This window comes from Crinia signifera, chromosome 1 (assembly GCF_055691185.1).
Source record: "Crinia signifera chromosome 1, ASM5569118v1, whole genome shotgun sequence".
In the NCBI taxonomy this organism is placed as follows: Eukaryota; Metazoa; Chordata; class Amphibia; order Anura; family Myobatrachidae; genus Crinia; species Crinia signifera.
The window spans coordinates 67,071,492-67,090,684 of NC_139217.1; the positions used below are offsets into that span (position 1 = coordinate 67,071,492).

Consider the following 19,193-nt stretch of genomic DNA (forward strand, 5'->3'; position numbering starts at 1 on the left):
AACCTGGATTTTCTGCAGGTGTTAAAGGAAACAACCCAGGACTAAGTCCTGGATTCACAACCCTGCTCCTGATCAGGCTTATGGATCAGAGACCTGGGATTTTGCCGGCTTGCGAGACTCTGCAAATTCCCATGTCATATGTCGGAAAGCAGCATTAGTAACACTTGGAGTTACCAAAGGTAATCGATCCCCTTTTACACTTGCGACCCTGGAAACTGCCAGAATTAGGGGCGTACCTAGATATTCGTGGGCCCCATAGCAAATGTTTGTAAGGGCCCCCTATTTAGCAACTGATGGTGATAAATGTATGTAAAACATATTATGTAGACAGTAAAGATGGGCCCCCTTCAGCTCTGGGCCCCATAGCAGCTGCACCTATGTTAGTTACGCCCTTATGCCAGATCTATCAAGCTGGCAAAGTCCCAGGTGCTTTTGCTGCATTTGCTAAGGGAGTATAATATTACTTTAAGACATAAAATTCCAGCTTCAACAAGGCTTCGACCTAGGACAAAGAGCACGGGTTGAAGCCCCGGATATCACTTTCACAGAGGGATGACAACATTTTCTTAAGCAGGGCCTTATAAAGGTTGGGTGGAGGTGAAGTCAATTAGTCCTTATTGAATGGACATCTAGAAAAATCTCACTGCAGTAACTGAAAAAGATTGTCGGAGAGTGTAGCAGGTGTTGCGACAGATCCCCAAATATTGCAGTTGCTAGTGACGTTGATGTCCTGCCGCTTGTCATTTGTCGGTGGCATTAGAGTGTACCTCACATTGTAAAAATAGAGAAGTGAGGTGTGCAAATAACAGCGCTTGGTAAGAGGGTAGTCAATCCTCTATAAAGTCAGAAAGAAAAGGTGGCGTGTACCAGCGCTGGCTAAACAAAAGAGCGGTTATCCTATTTAAATTGTTTTATTAACAAATAAACATATTTTATAATAATAAAAATACTAATAATAGTAAAAATAAGTTATAAGGATAACATATCAGGCTAAAATATGACCACTGGTAATTGGTGGGTAAATGTCCAGGGACAAATGTACTCTTTCAATGGTTGCAGGGGCAGAACTCTGAGAGGCAATGGAGTCATCTGCCACCGGGCTCCTGCTCCCAAGGGGGCACTCCTCCTCCCCTGCTAGTTTCAAAAACAAATAAATCAGTTAATTGAAAGCCATTAATATCCCTTCTGTAACTGATTTCTGAAATATATATTTGTTCTTTCACTCGCTCGCTCTCAATATATATGTGTGTGTATAAAACACATATTTCAGAACAGACACATACACTATTATATTATATAAGGTTGGGGGGGGGGGGGAGGGGCACCAACATATATCTTGCCTCCGGGCAACTGTGACAAACTTACGCCACTGAATGATTGTATGAGGCTTTGATATTACCAGATCTTGGCTTTATCCGACTTTATGGTGCTTTTTAGGAACAGAGCTATAGTCCAATATAATTGGCACAAGACGTTATTCCTCAAAGGGCCAAGATGAATGTGAGATGATATTGCAGATTGATTTGCCGATTACTCAGGATATTCAGCTTGGTCCAATCTTCTTTTTAGGGAGCAAGGCTACGGTTCCAGGTGATTTGTACAAGGAGATTCCTCCAGGTGGACCGAAATCAATTGGGTGCTATACATCAAGTTATCCCTCATACAGCTTGTCCAAATATATTCTCCAATATTCCAGTGGTCAAATAGGCTCAACGCGTTTCTCTGGCTTAGTTTTTGAGTGTCAGCTTCATCAGGAGCAAGTGTAACAATGATTGTAAGGTAGCCCTATATATACACACCGCCTATCTCATTAGGTGAGAGGTTACACCTGTATTCATGAACAACTTTATATTGAGGCAATCCTACATGTCATCTGGTATTCATCACTTATTAAAATATATAATACTCCAAATAGATCACAAGATATACAGATGGAGCTGCCGCTCGTGCGTCTCCGTCAGTAAGGCGTCAGGGAGCGGAGACAAAAGGCTTCCTTGTCTGTCTCCACTTCAGGGAGACGGGCAGTGAGTGGAGGCAGAGCAGGCAGTGAGTGGGGAGATGGGCAGAGGGCTACAGGGCTTTTGAGAGAATGGGGCATGCGAGCATCTCGTGCGTGCCCACCCCATTCTGTCAGACTCCGGTGGCTGTTGGGGGACGGTGAATGGTGATAGAATCACAAGGAGCTGCTCTAATGAGAGTGGCTCTCTCTGTTCATGGTGTTTTATTTCATTTATAAACTGATTGGTATGATGTAATTAGTGTTCTGATTGCTCCCATAGGTCATATGACCAGAAGTGAGGTAATCCTCAGTTTTAAACATGTGTTCTCACTTTTTTATGAACCCCGCTGTCCACAGTGGATATATATCCCCTGTCACTGGACTCCACTGCCAAGATAAAACACAAGCATTTAAAACAAAAAAACTAGAAACATCTCAATGGTGTTTAAAAAGTATAATAACAATAGTTAAGGGACCTTTTGATTATCTAAACATGTTCCTTAAATATAAACACAGCACCAAAATGGAATAGGCACTTTATCTATAAAAGATAAATATGCTTGTATAAAAAAAGTTTGTTTGGTACATGAAAAGATATTTTAGTATTTATACATCATGAAATCCTAGTACAAAATACCTTAATGTCCAATAAATAGAACACCAAAAAAAAGCAGCTAAAGGTTTCTGAATTACTAATACAGATATGTCCTGGTCAGCGGCCGCTCCTACGTCAGTGTAGCAGGAAGGCTGCCACTGGCCATGATGCGCTAATAACACTAATACACAGAGGCCTTAACACTGGTAACGAAGTGAGGGCAATCAGCAGTTACTAATACCATCATTTCCCCCATGTACCAGGTGGGTGGGGTAATGTGCTGATTAGAGCAGATGAAAGTATCCCGTTGTATATTGTTCACCCAGACGTCACTATACCCGACAGATGCCTGCTAATAACTTGAGACAGCACTGACATACTTTGTAAAACAAGTATAGACAGTCCACACCAAAAGGCCTGTTTCTATTAAGATGCAGATAGACAGAGAGTGTACCCTGACATGTCATCAGTTTTGAATCCAAACAATAAGAATATTCACGCAAACGGCTGACACAGCTAGTTATTTAAGGGCAAGTATCCCAAAGAAATATGGCCACATAGGGCTCACATATCTATAATAATAATAATAATCAACCACTGTGTATATCTTTGCAATACCCAGCCGCATGAACGATTGACTTTATCACTTGATCATAGACTAAAGGCCCATACACACTGGGTGACTTTGAGCTGAAAGTCGCTCAAAACAGCAGGTTTGAGCGGCTATCAGCTCAAAGCTGCTCAGTGTGTATGCCCGGGCGATGAGCGGTGAGCACTGCTGCGTGCTCCCGTAACATCGCCGGGAAAGCCGTTTATCTGCTGGTTATACCAGCAGATGAGCGGCTTTCAGGACGGCTTTGCATAGCGCTCTGCTATGCAACGCCGGGCAGGGGGTAAGCAGCTCAGTGTGAATGCACTGGACTGCTTTACCGCACATCATCGCTGTCCATACACGCTGGGTATAGTTGCTCAGTGTGTATGGACCTTTAGGACTATACTGTCTGCGACTAAAACATGGTTACAGCCTAGTCCCTTAAGGGGTAGACTTAAGGGGTGTACACACAGAGAACTTTTAACAGATTTTGACTAGATAGTCAAAGTCTCCTAGAAGGTTAGCCAAAATCTCCTTATTTTTCTCCTGCTTAGTCAATATTGTCTAGCAGAAATTTCTAAAAACAGCAGGTTTGAGTGGCTTTCAGCTCAAAGCCGCCCAGTGTGTATGGCGTCGATGAGATGTGAGCGGTGCTGCGTGCTCCCGCAACATCCCCGGGAAAGCCGTTCATCTGCTGGTAATACCGCTATACAACGCCGTCCTCCCCCCCTCCATTGGTGCCAGCAAGGGGGAAAGCCGCTCAGTGTGTATGCACTGGGCGGCTTTCCCTGCAGCGATGACAGCTGGGCGACTATGCCCAGCGTGTATGGGCCTTTAGTCAAACTCTCCAGTGCATCTAGCCAAAATCTCTCCCAAAATTGCTTAGTCAAAATTGTCCATTAGTCAAATTCTCCCAGTGTGTACACCCCTTAAGGGCAGATAGCCCAACATAAAGATGTCTGCCAAGAAAGAAGAGGTTTATAAGCGTTGGAGACACTGCTTACACACTTCCATATCCTGCACCTCATCTACACTAAAAGGTGCATACACACTGGTTTTATTTTACCAATATCATTCATTTTGGCCCTTCTGAACAATATAGGTGAAAATATCTTTCAAAGTGTATGCTATGAACGACGAACGATGATGCAGGTCGTTCATCAAGGTTGTTCGTCAACAGTGCAGGCAGCTCAATATGGACATCTTTCAAAAAGCCTATAGACTGTAGCTAGATCGTTCATCAACATCTTTCGTCTTCATCTTTCGTCCAGGAAAGTTCAAGGGAAATTGGTCATCAATGTCCTTCAGTGCCTACATCAACCAGTGTGTATGCACCTTAAGTCTCCTCCCAGCTGGTGTCAGAGCCCACAGAGCTGGTCGAGTTTGCAACACCAGGTAATGTAGTCTCGCAGTATCACAACCTGGAAGTCCCGTCTCGACTAGTACTGTGGAGTCGGACTCTTTGTGTGGCTGCCACGCCGCAGCTGGATCAAGAAGACCGGACAATGCTGTGGGAGGACTCTGCTCTAAACACAGGTTTAAGGAGTACTGCGGAGGGGACAGCAGCCTCCAGCACCACCAGCCTGTGTTATTCCACAGAGTGACTTTGTCTGTGCTTCCAGACTTCCGTTATACCACCACTGTGGTTATTTACCCTATCCCAAAGACTCACAGCCTTGCTGGGCTGTCATCTCACACCCCCCCAACCAGCCCTCACCCTTTTTACTCCAGATTGCACATAAGAACTGGCACTGTAACCTGTAAGAAGTTTATGTTACCCCCCCCCCCCTCCTCTCCTCGGAGACCAGTAGCTTCGTGCCAGATTCTATATGGAGTGAGCGCCCATCCCTCTCTATAAAAAAGTCTTTAGCTTGTAATATTCCACCAACTCTATTACAATGTTATTTTCAAATCATTCTGTAGATTCTCAATGGGATTCAGGTCAGAGTTTTGACTGAGCTGCTTCCTAAAAATGTTTTCCGATTTTTTTGTCCTTGGCCGTAGCTGCACTCAGAGGACAATTATGCTGTGCGTTACCTCCATGTTACGTGATCGCTCTGCATGTATGCCTGTGTTTTAAGGCTCTAACTGGTATGCAATTACATCTCAGCCAAAAAACACACAGGTCAAAAAAATCCTTCATAAGTCACCCCTCCAGTCAGTGTCCCACACTCGCCAGATGCGCCAGCCACACGGGGGGGTCATGTGATGGGGGAGCCGGAGCTGTTGGGGTTCCGTGGAAGCAGATTCTGAGCCAGGAAACAATCCCCGATAAAGCCATGGTTCGTGTGAATAATGGAGCTAATAGGATAGCCATAGCCTGTGTCAAAACCCGCAGTAATGTACCACAGGGAAGTAGAGATCCCCCTAAAATGTAAATCCTATTGAAAGGAAGAGAACTCTGATGCGTCCTTACTGTGTGAGCAGCAGGTACACAGTGGGTAGAGGAGGGTACTAGTAACTTTTTGCTCACCTAACAACTCTAATAAATACGCCATGATGGTGGTGCGTTCTGCCAATGTACAGTGCGGCCGCCAAAGATAATCTGACACTGCCATGTGCAGCACAAGATACGGAGTGTCAGAGAGAGAGACACACACACAAAGGGGGAGGAGATAAAGACAGTCATAAATCCATATAGACAGTCAGCTTGCAACAGCCGGATTTGGAGTTGGATGCAGAACTGAAGTCATACGCAGCAGAGCAATGTGTTGCCATCTGCACATGCATCCTAATTTTGTTACAACAGAGTGACAGTAGCAGAAATGCAAGGGGTATTCCTGGATGGTGACAGCGGAGTGGCTATAAAGATGCACAATGATGTTACATTTTATAATAGGTGTTTCGCTGAAAGGGATTACGTGCAGAGACCCTCAACAGCCTCCATAGCAGGCCATACTCTGATGGAGAACTGCGCCTGCCATAGTGCTGGTACAAGTTCTGATGGTGCATTTTAAGTAGTATGTCCATGTCTAAGGCTGTGGACATTGGGCATCTTCGTTCTTGTACATTCAGCGGCATGGATTATAACTGCATTATATTAGTAACTAACCGCAGTACCCGGCTACGCTCAAAATTACGATCCAAAATGGGCCAAACCTGGCAAGTGAAAGAAATCCACCCATTGCGGGGTCAGGGCTTCCATCACAAAAATACATGCCCTACATGTGTGGAGTGATACAGCTGTGACTCTGTGATGGCGCTTTGGTGACAGTTGAAAATAGTTCAGGTGTGTGACTGTAAAAAATAAAAAATGTGATTTGGGCCAGATGCACTCAGCTTCAAAGTGATCAAATGGAGAGTGATAAACAGCCGGCCAATCAGCTCCTACCTTACATTTTTCAAACACAGGCTGTAACATGGCAGGTAGGAGCTGATTTTATCACTTTTGAAGCTTAATGTATCTGGCCCCTTGTGTATTCAATTATGTTATTGGGATTTATGCCTTATACTTAGCCTAAATCCTGCCTGAGGAAAATTACCTTCATCACAAATGGTTCAGTGTTTTCAGAGTTTATCAATCAAACAGACTTTCATTTACAAATCTGAGTACACACTTAAGTGACGGGGACTCATTCTGACATCGGAATAAAACCCTGTCAGCAGAAACTGCCGGTACAACTAGCACAATGTTATTGAAGGCCGGAACAATCATTAGCATGCATTAGGGCACAAGTGATATTGTGCAACACATCAAACCTGACATTGTTGCATGCACCAATGGGAGCAGACATAGGAAATCGGTGTTCCTTCTTCGTACACAGTTTCTTCTTCGTACACAGTCCTTGTGTACTTCTGTTCCAATGGTATTGCATTTCCCAGCATGCAAACACCGAGATAACAACCACATAGGCACGTCAACAAAGCCTATCAAATGGTGCCATAAATAATGACCTGGGTCGAATGAAAAACTGATCATGTACTAAAAACAAAAAGTACTTCAATACTTATTTAAATATAATACAATTATTATTTTCAGCTACGCCGCCAAGTTTTTGACATAACTCAGATCCAAAGGAAAGTTTGTCATTTTACATGATGTATTATGTGACTGTTGACCTATTGTTCTTGTTGCACAGATGAGGCATTTTAATATGAAGAAATAAGACTACACAAAAAGGAATTTATAGAGGTTATGCTTGTACGAGTGTGCGGAGGCCGTATCATCTCCTTAGTGTAACAGATCCCTACGTACAGTGTGTGACTAATTTACATTTAATCAAACAGAAGGGGAAGGAAAAAACTGTCATTTCCTTCCATGACATTTATGTTGACATCGCAATCAAATTCGTCATTAAAAAACTCAAAAATGCAATTTACTTCTAGCATCAGAAATTTCAAGGAAGTCATGTAATTTCACTTATATTAGTTCCCTCCAAAGTTACTGTATTACCGGAGGTGAAAATGGCAGACGTCTCCCCGATCCGTCTCTAGTCTGTGTTATTAAATTCACACTGTGAGAACAGCCCTGGGAATTGATGCTGAAGTACTCGTACAAAGTTATTCATTCTTATAATTTAGAGAAATTAATTACACTGCAGCTTTGTAATTGTTTCATTTGTTCAAGAGTTGCCAAATCCCAGTACAAGGCCCTTTTGCATAATTTCTCTTTCAGACAGAATCTAAGTGCAGTACTAATATAGTCACGCTGCTAGTAACCATAAGGGAATAAGAAATACAGTATCCTGTGCAACCGCCAGGGCGAAGTAGGCGGCGGCATGGTCAGAGATCATGTGACCACCATGACCTGAGTGAGCACGATCATAATAGATTTGTACAGTCAGATGATGACGTTGTGGTTCATTGCAGTCAAGATTTTAATGCATTGAGCCAGGATTGGACTGAACCACAAGGGCAAACAACGGTGGGCTCCATTGCCTGGGGGACCCACCTAATCTTCTATGGATCAGACTTTGTACTTATGTTACCTTATACTGCGCAGGAATATGGTGCATTTACTACAGTGCATTGTTATCAGCAATCTGGTACATAATCATGCTTGCACTAGCAGTATTTACTATACTTTTCTGTAATATTTACTTTCGAATAGTTAGCCAAAGTTCTGTGGTGGCTGGCACTTCCCCCCTGGAGACATGCCACACCCCTAAACATGGGACCCTATGACAGTATTGCATGGTGAACCCTTAATTATGCCCCAGACACTGCGTAGTGCTGCGTATCTGCAAGCCTGGGGTGACCACAAGAGGAGTGGGGGGGCTATTTATTGGCGGCAGTGCTGTTGCTATGGCAGCTCACTCCCTTTGCGGATAATTGAATTGGCCCTAATGTTCATGCAGCCTTATATACAACAAAGAGACCCTATACAATGTTTGCAATTCCCTACATAGAGATGTGATGCAAAGTTTGGAGAGTTCAGGCAAAAAGAAGATTTCCCAGATTAAAACTCAAGGAGGAGATTTAATAAACCGTCTAACCAGGAGTAAAGACATTGTACTTGGAAGAACAATGATGGCGCTTGACTCCAATTGAAGAGTGATGGTGGTGATAAAGGTTTCTTTAAGGAACATCACCATTTGTGTAAATATCTCCTGTTAGTATTCATGCGTACCATACTTACAGCCACATAATATTCAGGAAGCACATCAAGGTATCTTTAAGGTGCCAGATCCTCAGACCATCAGACCCAGTCTTGGTCTCATAGCGCAGTGTGTATAAAAATAAATATAGGATCAGTCTTAGGGCCACATATAAAAATTTATTCACATACAATAAAAAACATTAAAAATTTTGTTTTAAGTTTTTAATATTTTTTATTGTATGTGAATACATTTTTATATGTGGCCCTAAGACGGATCCTATATTTATTTTTATACACACTGCGCTATGAGACCAAGACTGGGTCTGATGGTCTGAGGATCTGGCACCTTAAAGATACCTTGATGTGCTTCCTGAATATTATGTGGCTGTAAGTACGGTACGCATGAATACTAACAGGAGATATTTACACAAATGGTGATGTTCCTTAAAGAAACCTTTATGAGCACATAACCACTGATTTTTGTGAGAGTTTGGTACGCACAAAGATCTCTCACGATACCCCAGTATAATTGTACACCTATAAGGTCCTGCATTATACCTATTGTTTTTCCTTTCTTTTTCCCTTTTATTCATTCTGACACACCCTATGCACAATCGTGTTTGGAGTCTAAATCACTGATCGTAAAGAAAAAAAAAAAAGAAACTGCTACGAGAGTATAAAGATCCACTAATTAGTGAGTACGGTACGCAGCATATTTTTCCATCTATAGCACCTCTACACAGAAGGTGACCCAGATAAAAAGAAACCTTTACACACGGGGTCTCACAAACTACCTTGTGAGTTCGGTACGAATTTAGTCACCACCGCAATGTACTTCCCTCACGTGTTATAATTAAATAATCACCAAACATCAAATATTCTTCCTATATTTTATATACACCATATCGAATTGAACCACCATCACTCTTCAATTGGAGTCAAGCGCCATCATTGTTGTTCTTCCAAGTACAGCGTCTTCCAAAAGGAGGTGTTTCCAGTGACCCTCTATCAATTTTGAGGCAGCACGGACTTCTTTATTGCGCCTTGGGACTCTCTATATATATTTTTTTTTTCCCAGGAGTAAAGACATTGCCCATAGTAACAAAACATATTCTAAAAATTGTTTATCTAGTACATTCTAGAGCATGATAGTGACAATAGGATTGGCAACAGCAACACTTGTCCACTTCACAAGGCTTGATATGTCTCCCCTAGGTGTAAAACACAAGATTTCTGCCTGATGCGAAAGGCAACGTCCCCATCTTTATGACAATGTACAGAGGGAGCCGGCTAAAACTTTGCAGTCCTGGCAGCCGCCGACTCCCGCTACGGGGGCGCGCGCCCCGTGGCAACGGAGCTTCCCCCGGGTCCCTGCCGCCTCGACACCCTCCCCCCCTAACCCTGCCCATCTCCCTGAAGCTGAGACAGGCAGGATGCTGCTGCCCCGCCGACGGAGGACGCACGCGCATCCCAGTTAAGTGTAGCACCTGTCCGCCGGCGCTCGCCAGAGGGGAGGCTCTGGCGAGCCCCGGCCAAAGATGACAGGGGCTACATCTGTACAAGCTCGGGTAGTTCTTATTTTGACAGCTGGAATGTGGCTTTAAATAATTTTTTGGGTTCCTATGGATTTCATTCATAGGTGCTTTTACATATATTTACTGCATTCATATAAAAGAGAAGAATGTGCAGAGTGGTGCTTATAGAAGTACATGGGTAGATTTATTAAGAGACGATCAGGGGAATATGCGCTATCCCCGTGCGTCATGGCAGGGGATAGCGCTTCCCCTGATGTATGATAGCCGCTGTGTGGGTGTATAACCGGCGGCGCTACAGGGCAGGAGGGTTATCGTCGCTGCATTGTTTTCTATGTTGCACTGTGCTCTTACCTAATGTATGAACGGTCAACATTCCTCCCCCCCCCCCCCCTACAGCTATCGACTTTACAGCTGCAGGTGGCGAGACCCTATCCCCACAGCAGGGGGATAGGGCATCCGCTGTTCCTGCTGTTGGCTCTGGGCTGCGCTGGAGATCTCGCGGGAGCAGAGAGATCCCACGCATGCCTAGTCCAGCCGGCCAGAAGACAGTGCATCAGTGTTTACTGATGCGCTGTCAGCAGGAGGAGGTAGTTTGCGCTCCCCCGCTTTGGCAGGCAAGGTGTTAATACAGCTTGACGGTCTTCCCTCCTGCTTCGCCTCGTTAATAAGGCGAAGCAGGAAGTGTCGCGCCGCTATAATAAATCTACCCCACAGTAACACAATCCAGCCTTATAAAAGATCAGTGATTCCTGTATCAGGCTGGTCCTCTACTGCATAGCTAGGATGCTTCTCAGATTATACTATACTTATAGTGAGCATATAAAGGCATATGAGAAGGGGATGCACCCTTCATTCAATAGCATTAAATGCAAATATTATCCTGTATGACATACCTGATAAAGATAATCTTCAAACACAAAATAGTAATCGTCATTGCTAGCGGTCAGCTTCACATCCTGCAAAGAAACAAATAAAATAAATTCTATGGACATGAAATGAATGCTGTCATTATAATTCGTAATAACCCTTATAAGCTACCTATACCCCATAGACCTGATCGCATGGCCGCAAATTCATAAAGCGCATCGATAGACTGCGCATGCGTACAGCCCGTAGTGCGCATGCACCAGGCCTTCCTGCGATGAAAGCCTGCTGTTTCACTGGCAGTTGATTGACAGGAAGTAGGTGTCTGGGGTCGGTTGACCGGCCGTTTCATGGGAGTGCCAAGAAAAGTGCTAGGCATGCCGCAAAAAAAAGCTGGGAGTGTGAGGGAAAAAAACTAAGGCGTGTCCAACCATTCTAGGGGAGGGTGTGTGACTTCAGCAACATGCCGGATATGCCTGTTTTCATCGCAGCCACCAAGTGTCTCCGGCTAATCCGGCTTACGAATGGTTTACAACATATTAGCAGGGCTGCAATTAGATTTGCAGTCGTACACATCCATTTGCAAAGCGAGCACATTGATTTGCAAGGAAGGATTTCACTTGGATGGGGTGGCGTCTACCTGAACTCTGGCCGTTGCGAATGTGAAAATCGGGGATATTAACCCTTTAGTGTCAACATCTCTATGAGAGATGCGCAAAATATCTGCTAAAAATGCCAACATTTCTGTGAGAGATGGTCAAAGAAATTCGTGTCAACATCTTTGTGAGAGATATGCAAAATAAAGTATCTTATCTGCCAAAACTGCCAGCGTCGCTCAATGTGTTATATAAAGTCAAATAAAAAATATTGTGTAAAAAAAAAGATTATATTTCCTATCATATCAGCTAAACATTACAGGTCATTATGATGAATAAAAATGATTGCTTGGCAATTTGCACACCAAATTTGACAAATTCACTTGGCACTCAAAAGGTTAAGTCAAGGCCAGTAAATCTATGGCAGGTATTCAATGCTGTTTGCGAGTGGTGACAGCGAGCAGGTCTTCCTGCTCGCTGTCACCACTCACCCTGACAGCATTTAACGCACCCTCCGCATCCGCCAATTCCCCCTCGCTCCGTTTTTTGAGCGAGGGGGAATTGGCGGATGCGGCTCCAGAAGCAGCGAGACCCGCGGCTAAAAACTGCGAGTTTTCTGCAGCAGCCGCGGGTCTCGCTGTTTTGGGGAATTCTCCCCGTCCTGTGACGGCGAGGATTTCCCCAGTACGTTGAATAGAGCGAGCGGCTTGTGCGGGGGTTAAACAGCGAGGATCGCTGGTTTTCAGCAATCCTCGCTGTTTAACCCCCTCGCCGGCCGCTGCGGCATTGAATACCCCTCTATGTCTCCAGATGGAGACACTGATCGCTGCTCCTCCACCCCCCGCCCCCCCCCAACAAAAAAAAACAAACCAAAACACGCCTCCATTTTGAAGAACAGACAGGTTGGGATTGCTGCTCTAATAAAGTTACTTCGTTTTTCATGAAAATAGAAAACACAATGGCAGCTGAGAATAGGTAGTGCCATTATATATGGTATCCACATGGACAGGAACCTTACAAATGGGTCACTTTATGGAAATATTGGCACAGGCTGAGTCTTCCATATCCAAAATGCTTGGAACCAGAAGTATTAAGAATAATCCGATTTTTCCATATTTTGGAACAGAGCATAATTAGATCTTGGGGATGGGACCCAAATCTAAACCCAAAATGCATTTGTTCATGTATACCTTATACTATACACATAGCCTAGAAGTTCATTTTTTTACAATATTTTGATAATTTTGTGCATTAAACAAACAAAGTTTATGCTCATCGCGGTCATAAATCCTGCATCACGGAACATTCCGTATTTTTTGGCATTTGGGATACTGGAGACCAAACCTGTAGTGTTACTGATATTTTAATGTGACAGCAGGCACTCACACGCTTCCAGAATTTCTGGTGGAAATGAAACACAGCACTTGGTTCCAATGAATGTGACAGCACTTCCACAACAGTGGAAAATATATTAAATGACATGAATTTGATGGAATACAAATCTTTCCTGACTTCTGACAGAATGCAATAAACTCGGATTACTAACCTTGTAAATCAGGCTGTCGGATAAAAGGTCATGCTGAATTACATTCGATTTAAGCTGCTCATAGTACAAGATGTCCTAAAAATTTGAGAGGCACAAAAAAAAAAAAAGGAAGAAAAGGAGCAAAAAATATTTATTGGTTACAGAAAAATAATGCACAATTCCACATAACTGCTATCAGAAATGAAAATGTATGCAAGTGTGAAAGTGGAAAATGATAAAATACTGTGCAATCCCATATAGAGTGCTCAGTGCATGGCATGTCATGAAACACTACTATAAACAAGATGCAGGAAACTGGCCGAGAGCTTGTAGCACATAATAGCATTAAATGTCACTCAAAAACATTTATATAAAATAATCATGAAAATCTACTTTCACCTAACAAGGCTTTCACACTGTAAAGCAGAGATGCGGAACCTTCGGCTCTCCAGCTGTTGTTGAACTACACATCCCAGCATGCCCTGCTAGAGTTTTGCAATTTGGCCATGTTAAAACTGTTGCCGGGCATGTTGGGATGTGTAGTTCAACAACAGCTGGAGGACCGCTGTCATAAAGAGTGGACCTGGACAGATGTGAAAGGGGCAATATTCACTATACAGACAAATTATACAATGTAAACATGTACGGTTAATTTTTTATATACTTTCATTTTCCAGTAATACATAATAGAGGGAAAGGTGTTTCAAAGAAGATAACGAACAGCCTCCTAATTAAGATTTCATGTAAATTTTTGTTAACTACAGCAGCGCCCAAGGTATTGTTGTGAAATAGACAGATTATATCATCTCTGCCAGGGAAGTGTGTACCTTTGTAGCAGTTGCCCCAGAATTCTCTAACATGTACACTACTTACTGTATATTCAGTAAATACACAGATATGCCATATTATCTTCAGTTTGTATAATGGATTTCACAGTGCACCCAGGTATATTAAACAACCTTTTATGCTTGTTTTTTATATATACACACTTCTTAACTAGTAACCTAATAGCCTTTCCTTGTACAGGTAACCACTGATTTTCCAGCATCCTCAGTTCCAGTGCGGTGCCGGATTACTGATTTTTCCAGATTATTGGTGGTACCATTTTAAAGCAGGAAGGCCCCTGCAGCATGACCCTCACAGCATGATTCACTTGATTGCACCCCCCCCCCCCCTTCAACTTGTCCCCCACTTACCAGGCGTCCAAGCCACTGCAGCGAATCAGAGTCCCCGCAGCACGACCACCCCCCACAATGCGATTCCCCTGCATCCAGATACCCTCCCACTGCATTTGTAAACTCTCCCACTGCCCTCCTGAGCCCTCCTGCAGCCCATTCTACAATCTAACATCCTAACTTCCCCCAGCACCCAATATGTCCGGATTAAGCGCTTCTGGACCAACGGTTTCCGGAAAATCGGTGGTGTACCTGTACTTACTTTTGGATGTCCTTTCTTGTTCATGATCCTCTAGTTTGCAAATACATTAACCAGCGGTGAGATCTTTTTAAACAGTTGTATTTATTTATTTTTTTAACATTTGTGGTTTTGCAATAAGTATAAGCATCTTGGATAGAGGATAATACATAACACACACACACGCTATAATCATACAGACAGCTGGTGTATAATAAGACTATAAGCCAGTGAATGGACAGCGTCAATCCCATAATTATAACAGAAGCAATGTTAAATGAAGGGGGAAATAGAGAATCAGCCAGCTGAGAGGTCAATATGGCAATCTCTACCGAATAGCTCAATAGAAGGGAACAATCGAACAAGCAAAACAATACATGAATGAATTATAGCTATGAAAATAGCTATGGGAAAGGAAAAAAGGGAAGGGAGAGATACTATAGTTGAGGGTATGGGTCATTAGGCCAACATGCACGGAGTTGACCACAGAAGGTCAACATGTGATCTGGGCACGATTTCACCCAAATCGCACGTGTAGACATCCATCCCGATTTGCTAATTCTTATGTGAAGCCCGGAGCCTGGCAGGTGATGGCAGTGGGCGGGGGATGCTAGCAACCAGTGAGCCAGGCGGAGGGAGCGGCAGATGCCGGCAAGGGGTTCCCTCGCCGCCCCCCTGCAGCTCCATGCGATTTATCACACGCAAAACTTGGTGCATGCAGTGCCTAATCACATGTGACCCCTCCCTGGGAGCTGCCAGGACAATCAGTACCGACTTGTCCTTAGGGGGAAAAAAAAAATGTGATGACTTCATATCAGCCTTTTGACTGTCGACCTAGCCATTGCCGACCTAATGCTTGTGTCGACCTTCCAACCCTGTTGAGCTTAGCCATGTCGACATTCAGTGGTTAACTTAATATGTGTCGACCTAACGACCATATAGCATTGTTTCCGGCACAGTCTAAAGTAAAGAGATGATAAATAAGAAGATAGTTGACTCTAGACCATGGGTCTTCAAACTGCGGCCCTAAAGATGTTGTGAAACTACAAATCCCAGCATGCCTTGCCAGTTTTGCTATAAGGGAGTATTAAAACTGTGGCAAGGCATGTTGGGATTTGTAGTTTCACAACATCTGGAGGGCCACAGTTTGAAGACCCATGCTCTAGACCCCACATTCAAGGAAGAATACCATATATCAGATGAATATAGGTGAAAATCTGATTTACAGTAACATACAGATGTGCTCACATACATCTAAGCTCCATTTGCGTCAAGCAGTCCTTCCAGTCGCGCCTTGCCATAGCCCAACTCTCTCCTTTCCAGATAACTGATGGCACTGGGGCTCCATTAGATGTATCATACCGAAAGGGGTAAATACTTACATAATTGGCCGCTGTAAGCTTGTCCATTTTCATTTAATTAGGGAATGGCTGTGGAGCTATGCTGTTTATATTGCAAATTAATGTCTAATTCAGCAGTAAAAAGTCTTGACTAAAAATTCTAATTGGATGATGCAAGAAAAGATTCTGAAAAAAATGTAAAGGGCTGAATACAATTATAGCCACCCTACGTGGCTATGATACAATGCATTGTAATAGTTACCTGACCCTTATGCATATATATTGGTCCTGATGTAATCACGGCCAAGTTCGGCGGCCTTTCTGGATGCTGGCCGAACTTTGACTTTTTTAAAAGGGCCAATCATTTACAAGGCATGGTTTTGCATTGTTAGTGATTGCCTTAAAAAAAAACAACAAAAAACAACACAGGTCAGAGTTCAGCCGGCATCCTGCACAGCCGCTAAACTCGGAGCAACATTACATCCAACCCATTGTGTTTAATGTAACTAATCACTAAGGTTTTGTTTTATTTAAAAAACAATTTGAAAAAAAAAAATCACTGTTGAGAAAATTGCAGATCGTGTCTATTTCTATGTAGCGAAGGTGCGCTCATATTATCCTTTAACACCTTTCTATTACTCGTTATGGGACATTACTGACTCGGATCACAGCAGAACTGTGCTCTAAGCGGTTATGCGCTCGTTAAAGCTACAGACAGTGACGGTGGCTCTGAAATTGCCTCTGTGCTGTTCAGGTGTTTCGTATGATTAGCCTCACATAAGGAAGACACCTATTTGAATGTCAATTTTAAAGTCAGCTACTAGCTTGGCGGTTTTTTACCCTTGCACGTTGCCGTCTATTGTCTTTTTGCTGAACCATAACGTGCCTAAAACTCAATTCAAGTCAGGCAACAATATAGAAGGCTTCCGTCCATCATACATGATATATCAATTTATACAGACATCCTGTACAAATTGCTCTTCCTGTCTTTTACTTATAGCTCATTACCATAAAATCAGCTGTTACAAATAAGGCTGACGCTTTACTTTCCAACCAACTGAAAAACCGTAAAGCCCGATCGGCTATCCCAGCCCTTAAAAACTCGCTGGGCAATACGTGTTATCACCCCTCCGAAATCAATGGTGTATTTAAAGAATTCTACAAACAGCTATACAATTCCTCTACACACCCCCCACCCTCCCTCACGTCTACATCACCCCCTGAATACCTGGCCTCATGCCCTCTCCCCGAAATAGACCCTGACACCTCTGCTAAACTTTGCCGCCCCATCTCCCCAGAAGAAATCGCAACAGCCCTCAAGTCCCAAAAACCCTCTAAAGCCCCAGGCCCAGACGGATTCCCCTTTTCGTACTACAAAACTTTCCAACAAACCCTCACCCCTCACCTCACCTCTACCTTTAACCGCATTCTAAACGGAGAATTCTTCCACCCGGACACCACTAGAGCCGTGATCACCGTCATACCGAAACCAGGTAAAGACCCCCAGTTGGCCTCGAGTTACCGCCCTATCTCCCTACTAAACACGGACCTGAAACTTTTCGCCAAAATACTCGCTAATAGACTCAACCCCCTCCTCCCATCCCTCATACACCCTGACCAAGTGGGCTTCGTCCCAACACGGCAAGCACTGGACAACACCAGAAGAACCATAAACCTGATCCACCATGTCAACACTTTAAAACTTCCATCCATACTACTGGCCCTAGATGCAGAAAAGGCCTTTGATCGGGTCTCCTGGTCTTTTCTAACCCACACACTCCAAAGGTTCGGATTTCAGGGACAATTCTTACAAGCCATCCAAGCTCTGTACCATAACCCCTCCACATCAGTTTCTGCGGGAGGCATAACCTCCGACTCTTTCAGCGTCTCTAACGGGACAAGGCAAGGATGCCCACTCTCCCCACTCATCTTTGCTCTAATCATAGAGCCCCTAGCCAGCAGAATTAGATCCAATCCCGACATCTCGGGAATTACAATTGGGAACTCCTCTTACAAAATCTCCCTCTTTGCCGATGACGTCCTCCTTACCCTAACCAACCCTTCTATATCTCTCCCCAACCTCTTCCAAGAACTCTCCCTTTACGGCCACTTCTCAGGGTATAAAATTAACCATGATAAATCTGAGGCCCTCCCCCTCCACATCCCTAAACCCGCTCTTGATCTTCTTAAAGCCAACTTCGCCTTCTCCTGGCGCAGAGACTCTATAAAATATCTGGGTATCCACCTATCAAAAACCTACGCCAGTTTATACAAGTTTAATTATCCCCCCCTCCTCCGAACCATTTCACAAGACCTCTCTCGGTGGGGAAAACTCTTCATATCATGGTCAGGTCGCATAAATGCTATTAAGATGGCCGTGCTCCCAAAGCTCCTCTACCTCTTTCAGACTCTCCCCATTGCTGTCCCCAGGAGAACCCTCGCCACCCTTCAGACATCCCTCTGTAAATTCATTTGGAACCACAAAAAACCCCGTATTCGCCGTAACATTCTCTCCAAGCCCCCAACATCAGGAGGCCTAGGCCTCCCCCTCCTCTCCAAATACTACCACGCCTCTAAACTCAGCCAACTTGTCGCTTGGCACTCTCCCCGGGATGTAAAAAGATGGGTCGACTTAGAAACTGACCTTGCAAAATTGCTCTCCGTTTCCTCTCTCCCCTGGATCCCGCGTCACCTGAGACCCACCACAGCCCTGGCCATTCCCACAATTTCCCTCACCCTCTCTGTTTGGGACTCCCTATCCACCAAGCTCTCGCTCACCTCATATCCCTCCCCGCAGACACCTCTATGGCAACACCCATCATTCCCCCCCGGCCAATCCCTCCACATGGCCTCTACATGGTCTTCAGCTGGAATAACACGCTTCAGTCACCTACACGACGGGAACACTCTGCTCTTCTTCGCTAATCTACAGGACAAACACCACCTCCCTCACTCTCTCTTCTATCAGTTCCTCCAAATCCGGAGCTTCATCTCGTCCTCACTATCCAAGACAGGCCCCCTTAGAAACCTCACTCCCATGGAATATACATGTGCCCATAGACCCATGGATAAAGGCATCATCTCCCACCTTTACCACTCTGTCCTCACACCAGACAGCCCCTCACTAGAACCGCACGAAAAAGCCTGGGACTTAGACCTGGAAACCCCTTTGGGGGAGGACACCTGGAAAACAAT

The 19,193-nt window shown here is 44.1% G+C and overlaps 1 protein-coding gene across 1 annotated transcript in view; it reads right to left on the minus strand.

Annotated features, from left to right (window-relative positions):
- Positions 1 to 19,193, minus strand: part of TBC1D19 (TBC1 domain family member 19) — a 135,378-nt gene that overhangs the window by 39,958 nt on the left and 76,227 nt on the right. Inside the window, exons 12-13 of the mRNA XM_083159365.1 lie at positions 13,267 to 13,341; positions 11,154 to 11,216 (exon numbers count right to left, since the gene is read on the minus strand). Of these exons, the coding sequence (XP_083015491.1) occupies positions 11,154 to 11,216; positions 13,267 to 13,341 (138 nt within the window). The remainder of the gene's footprint in view (positions 1 to 11,153; positions 11,217 to 13,266; positions 13,342 to 19,193) is intronic.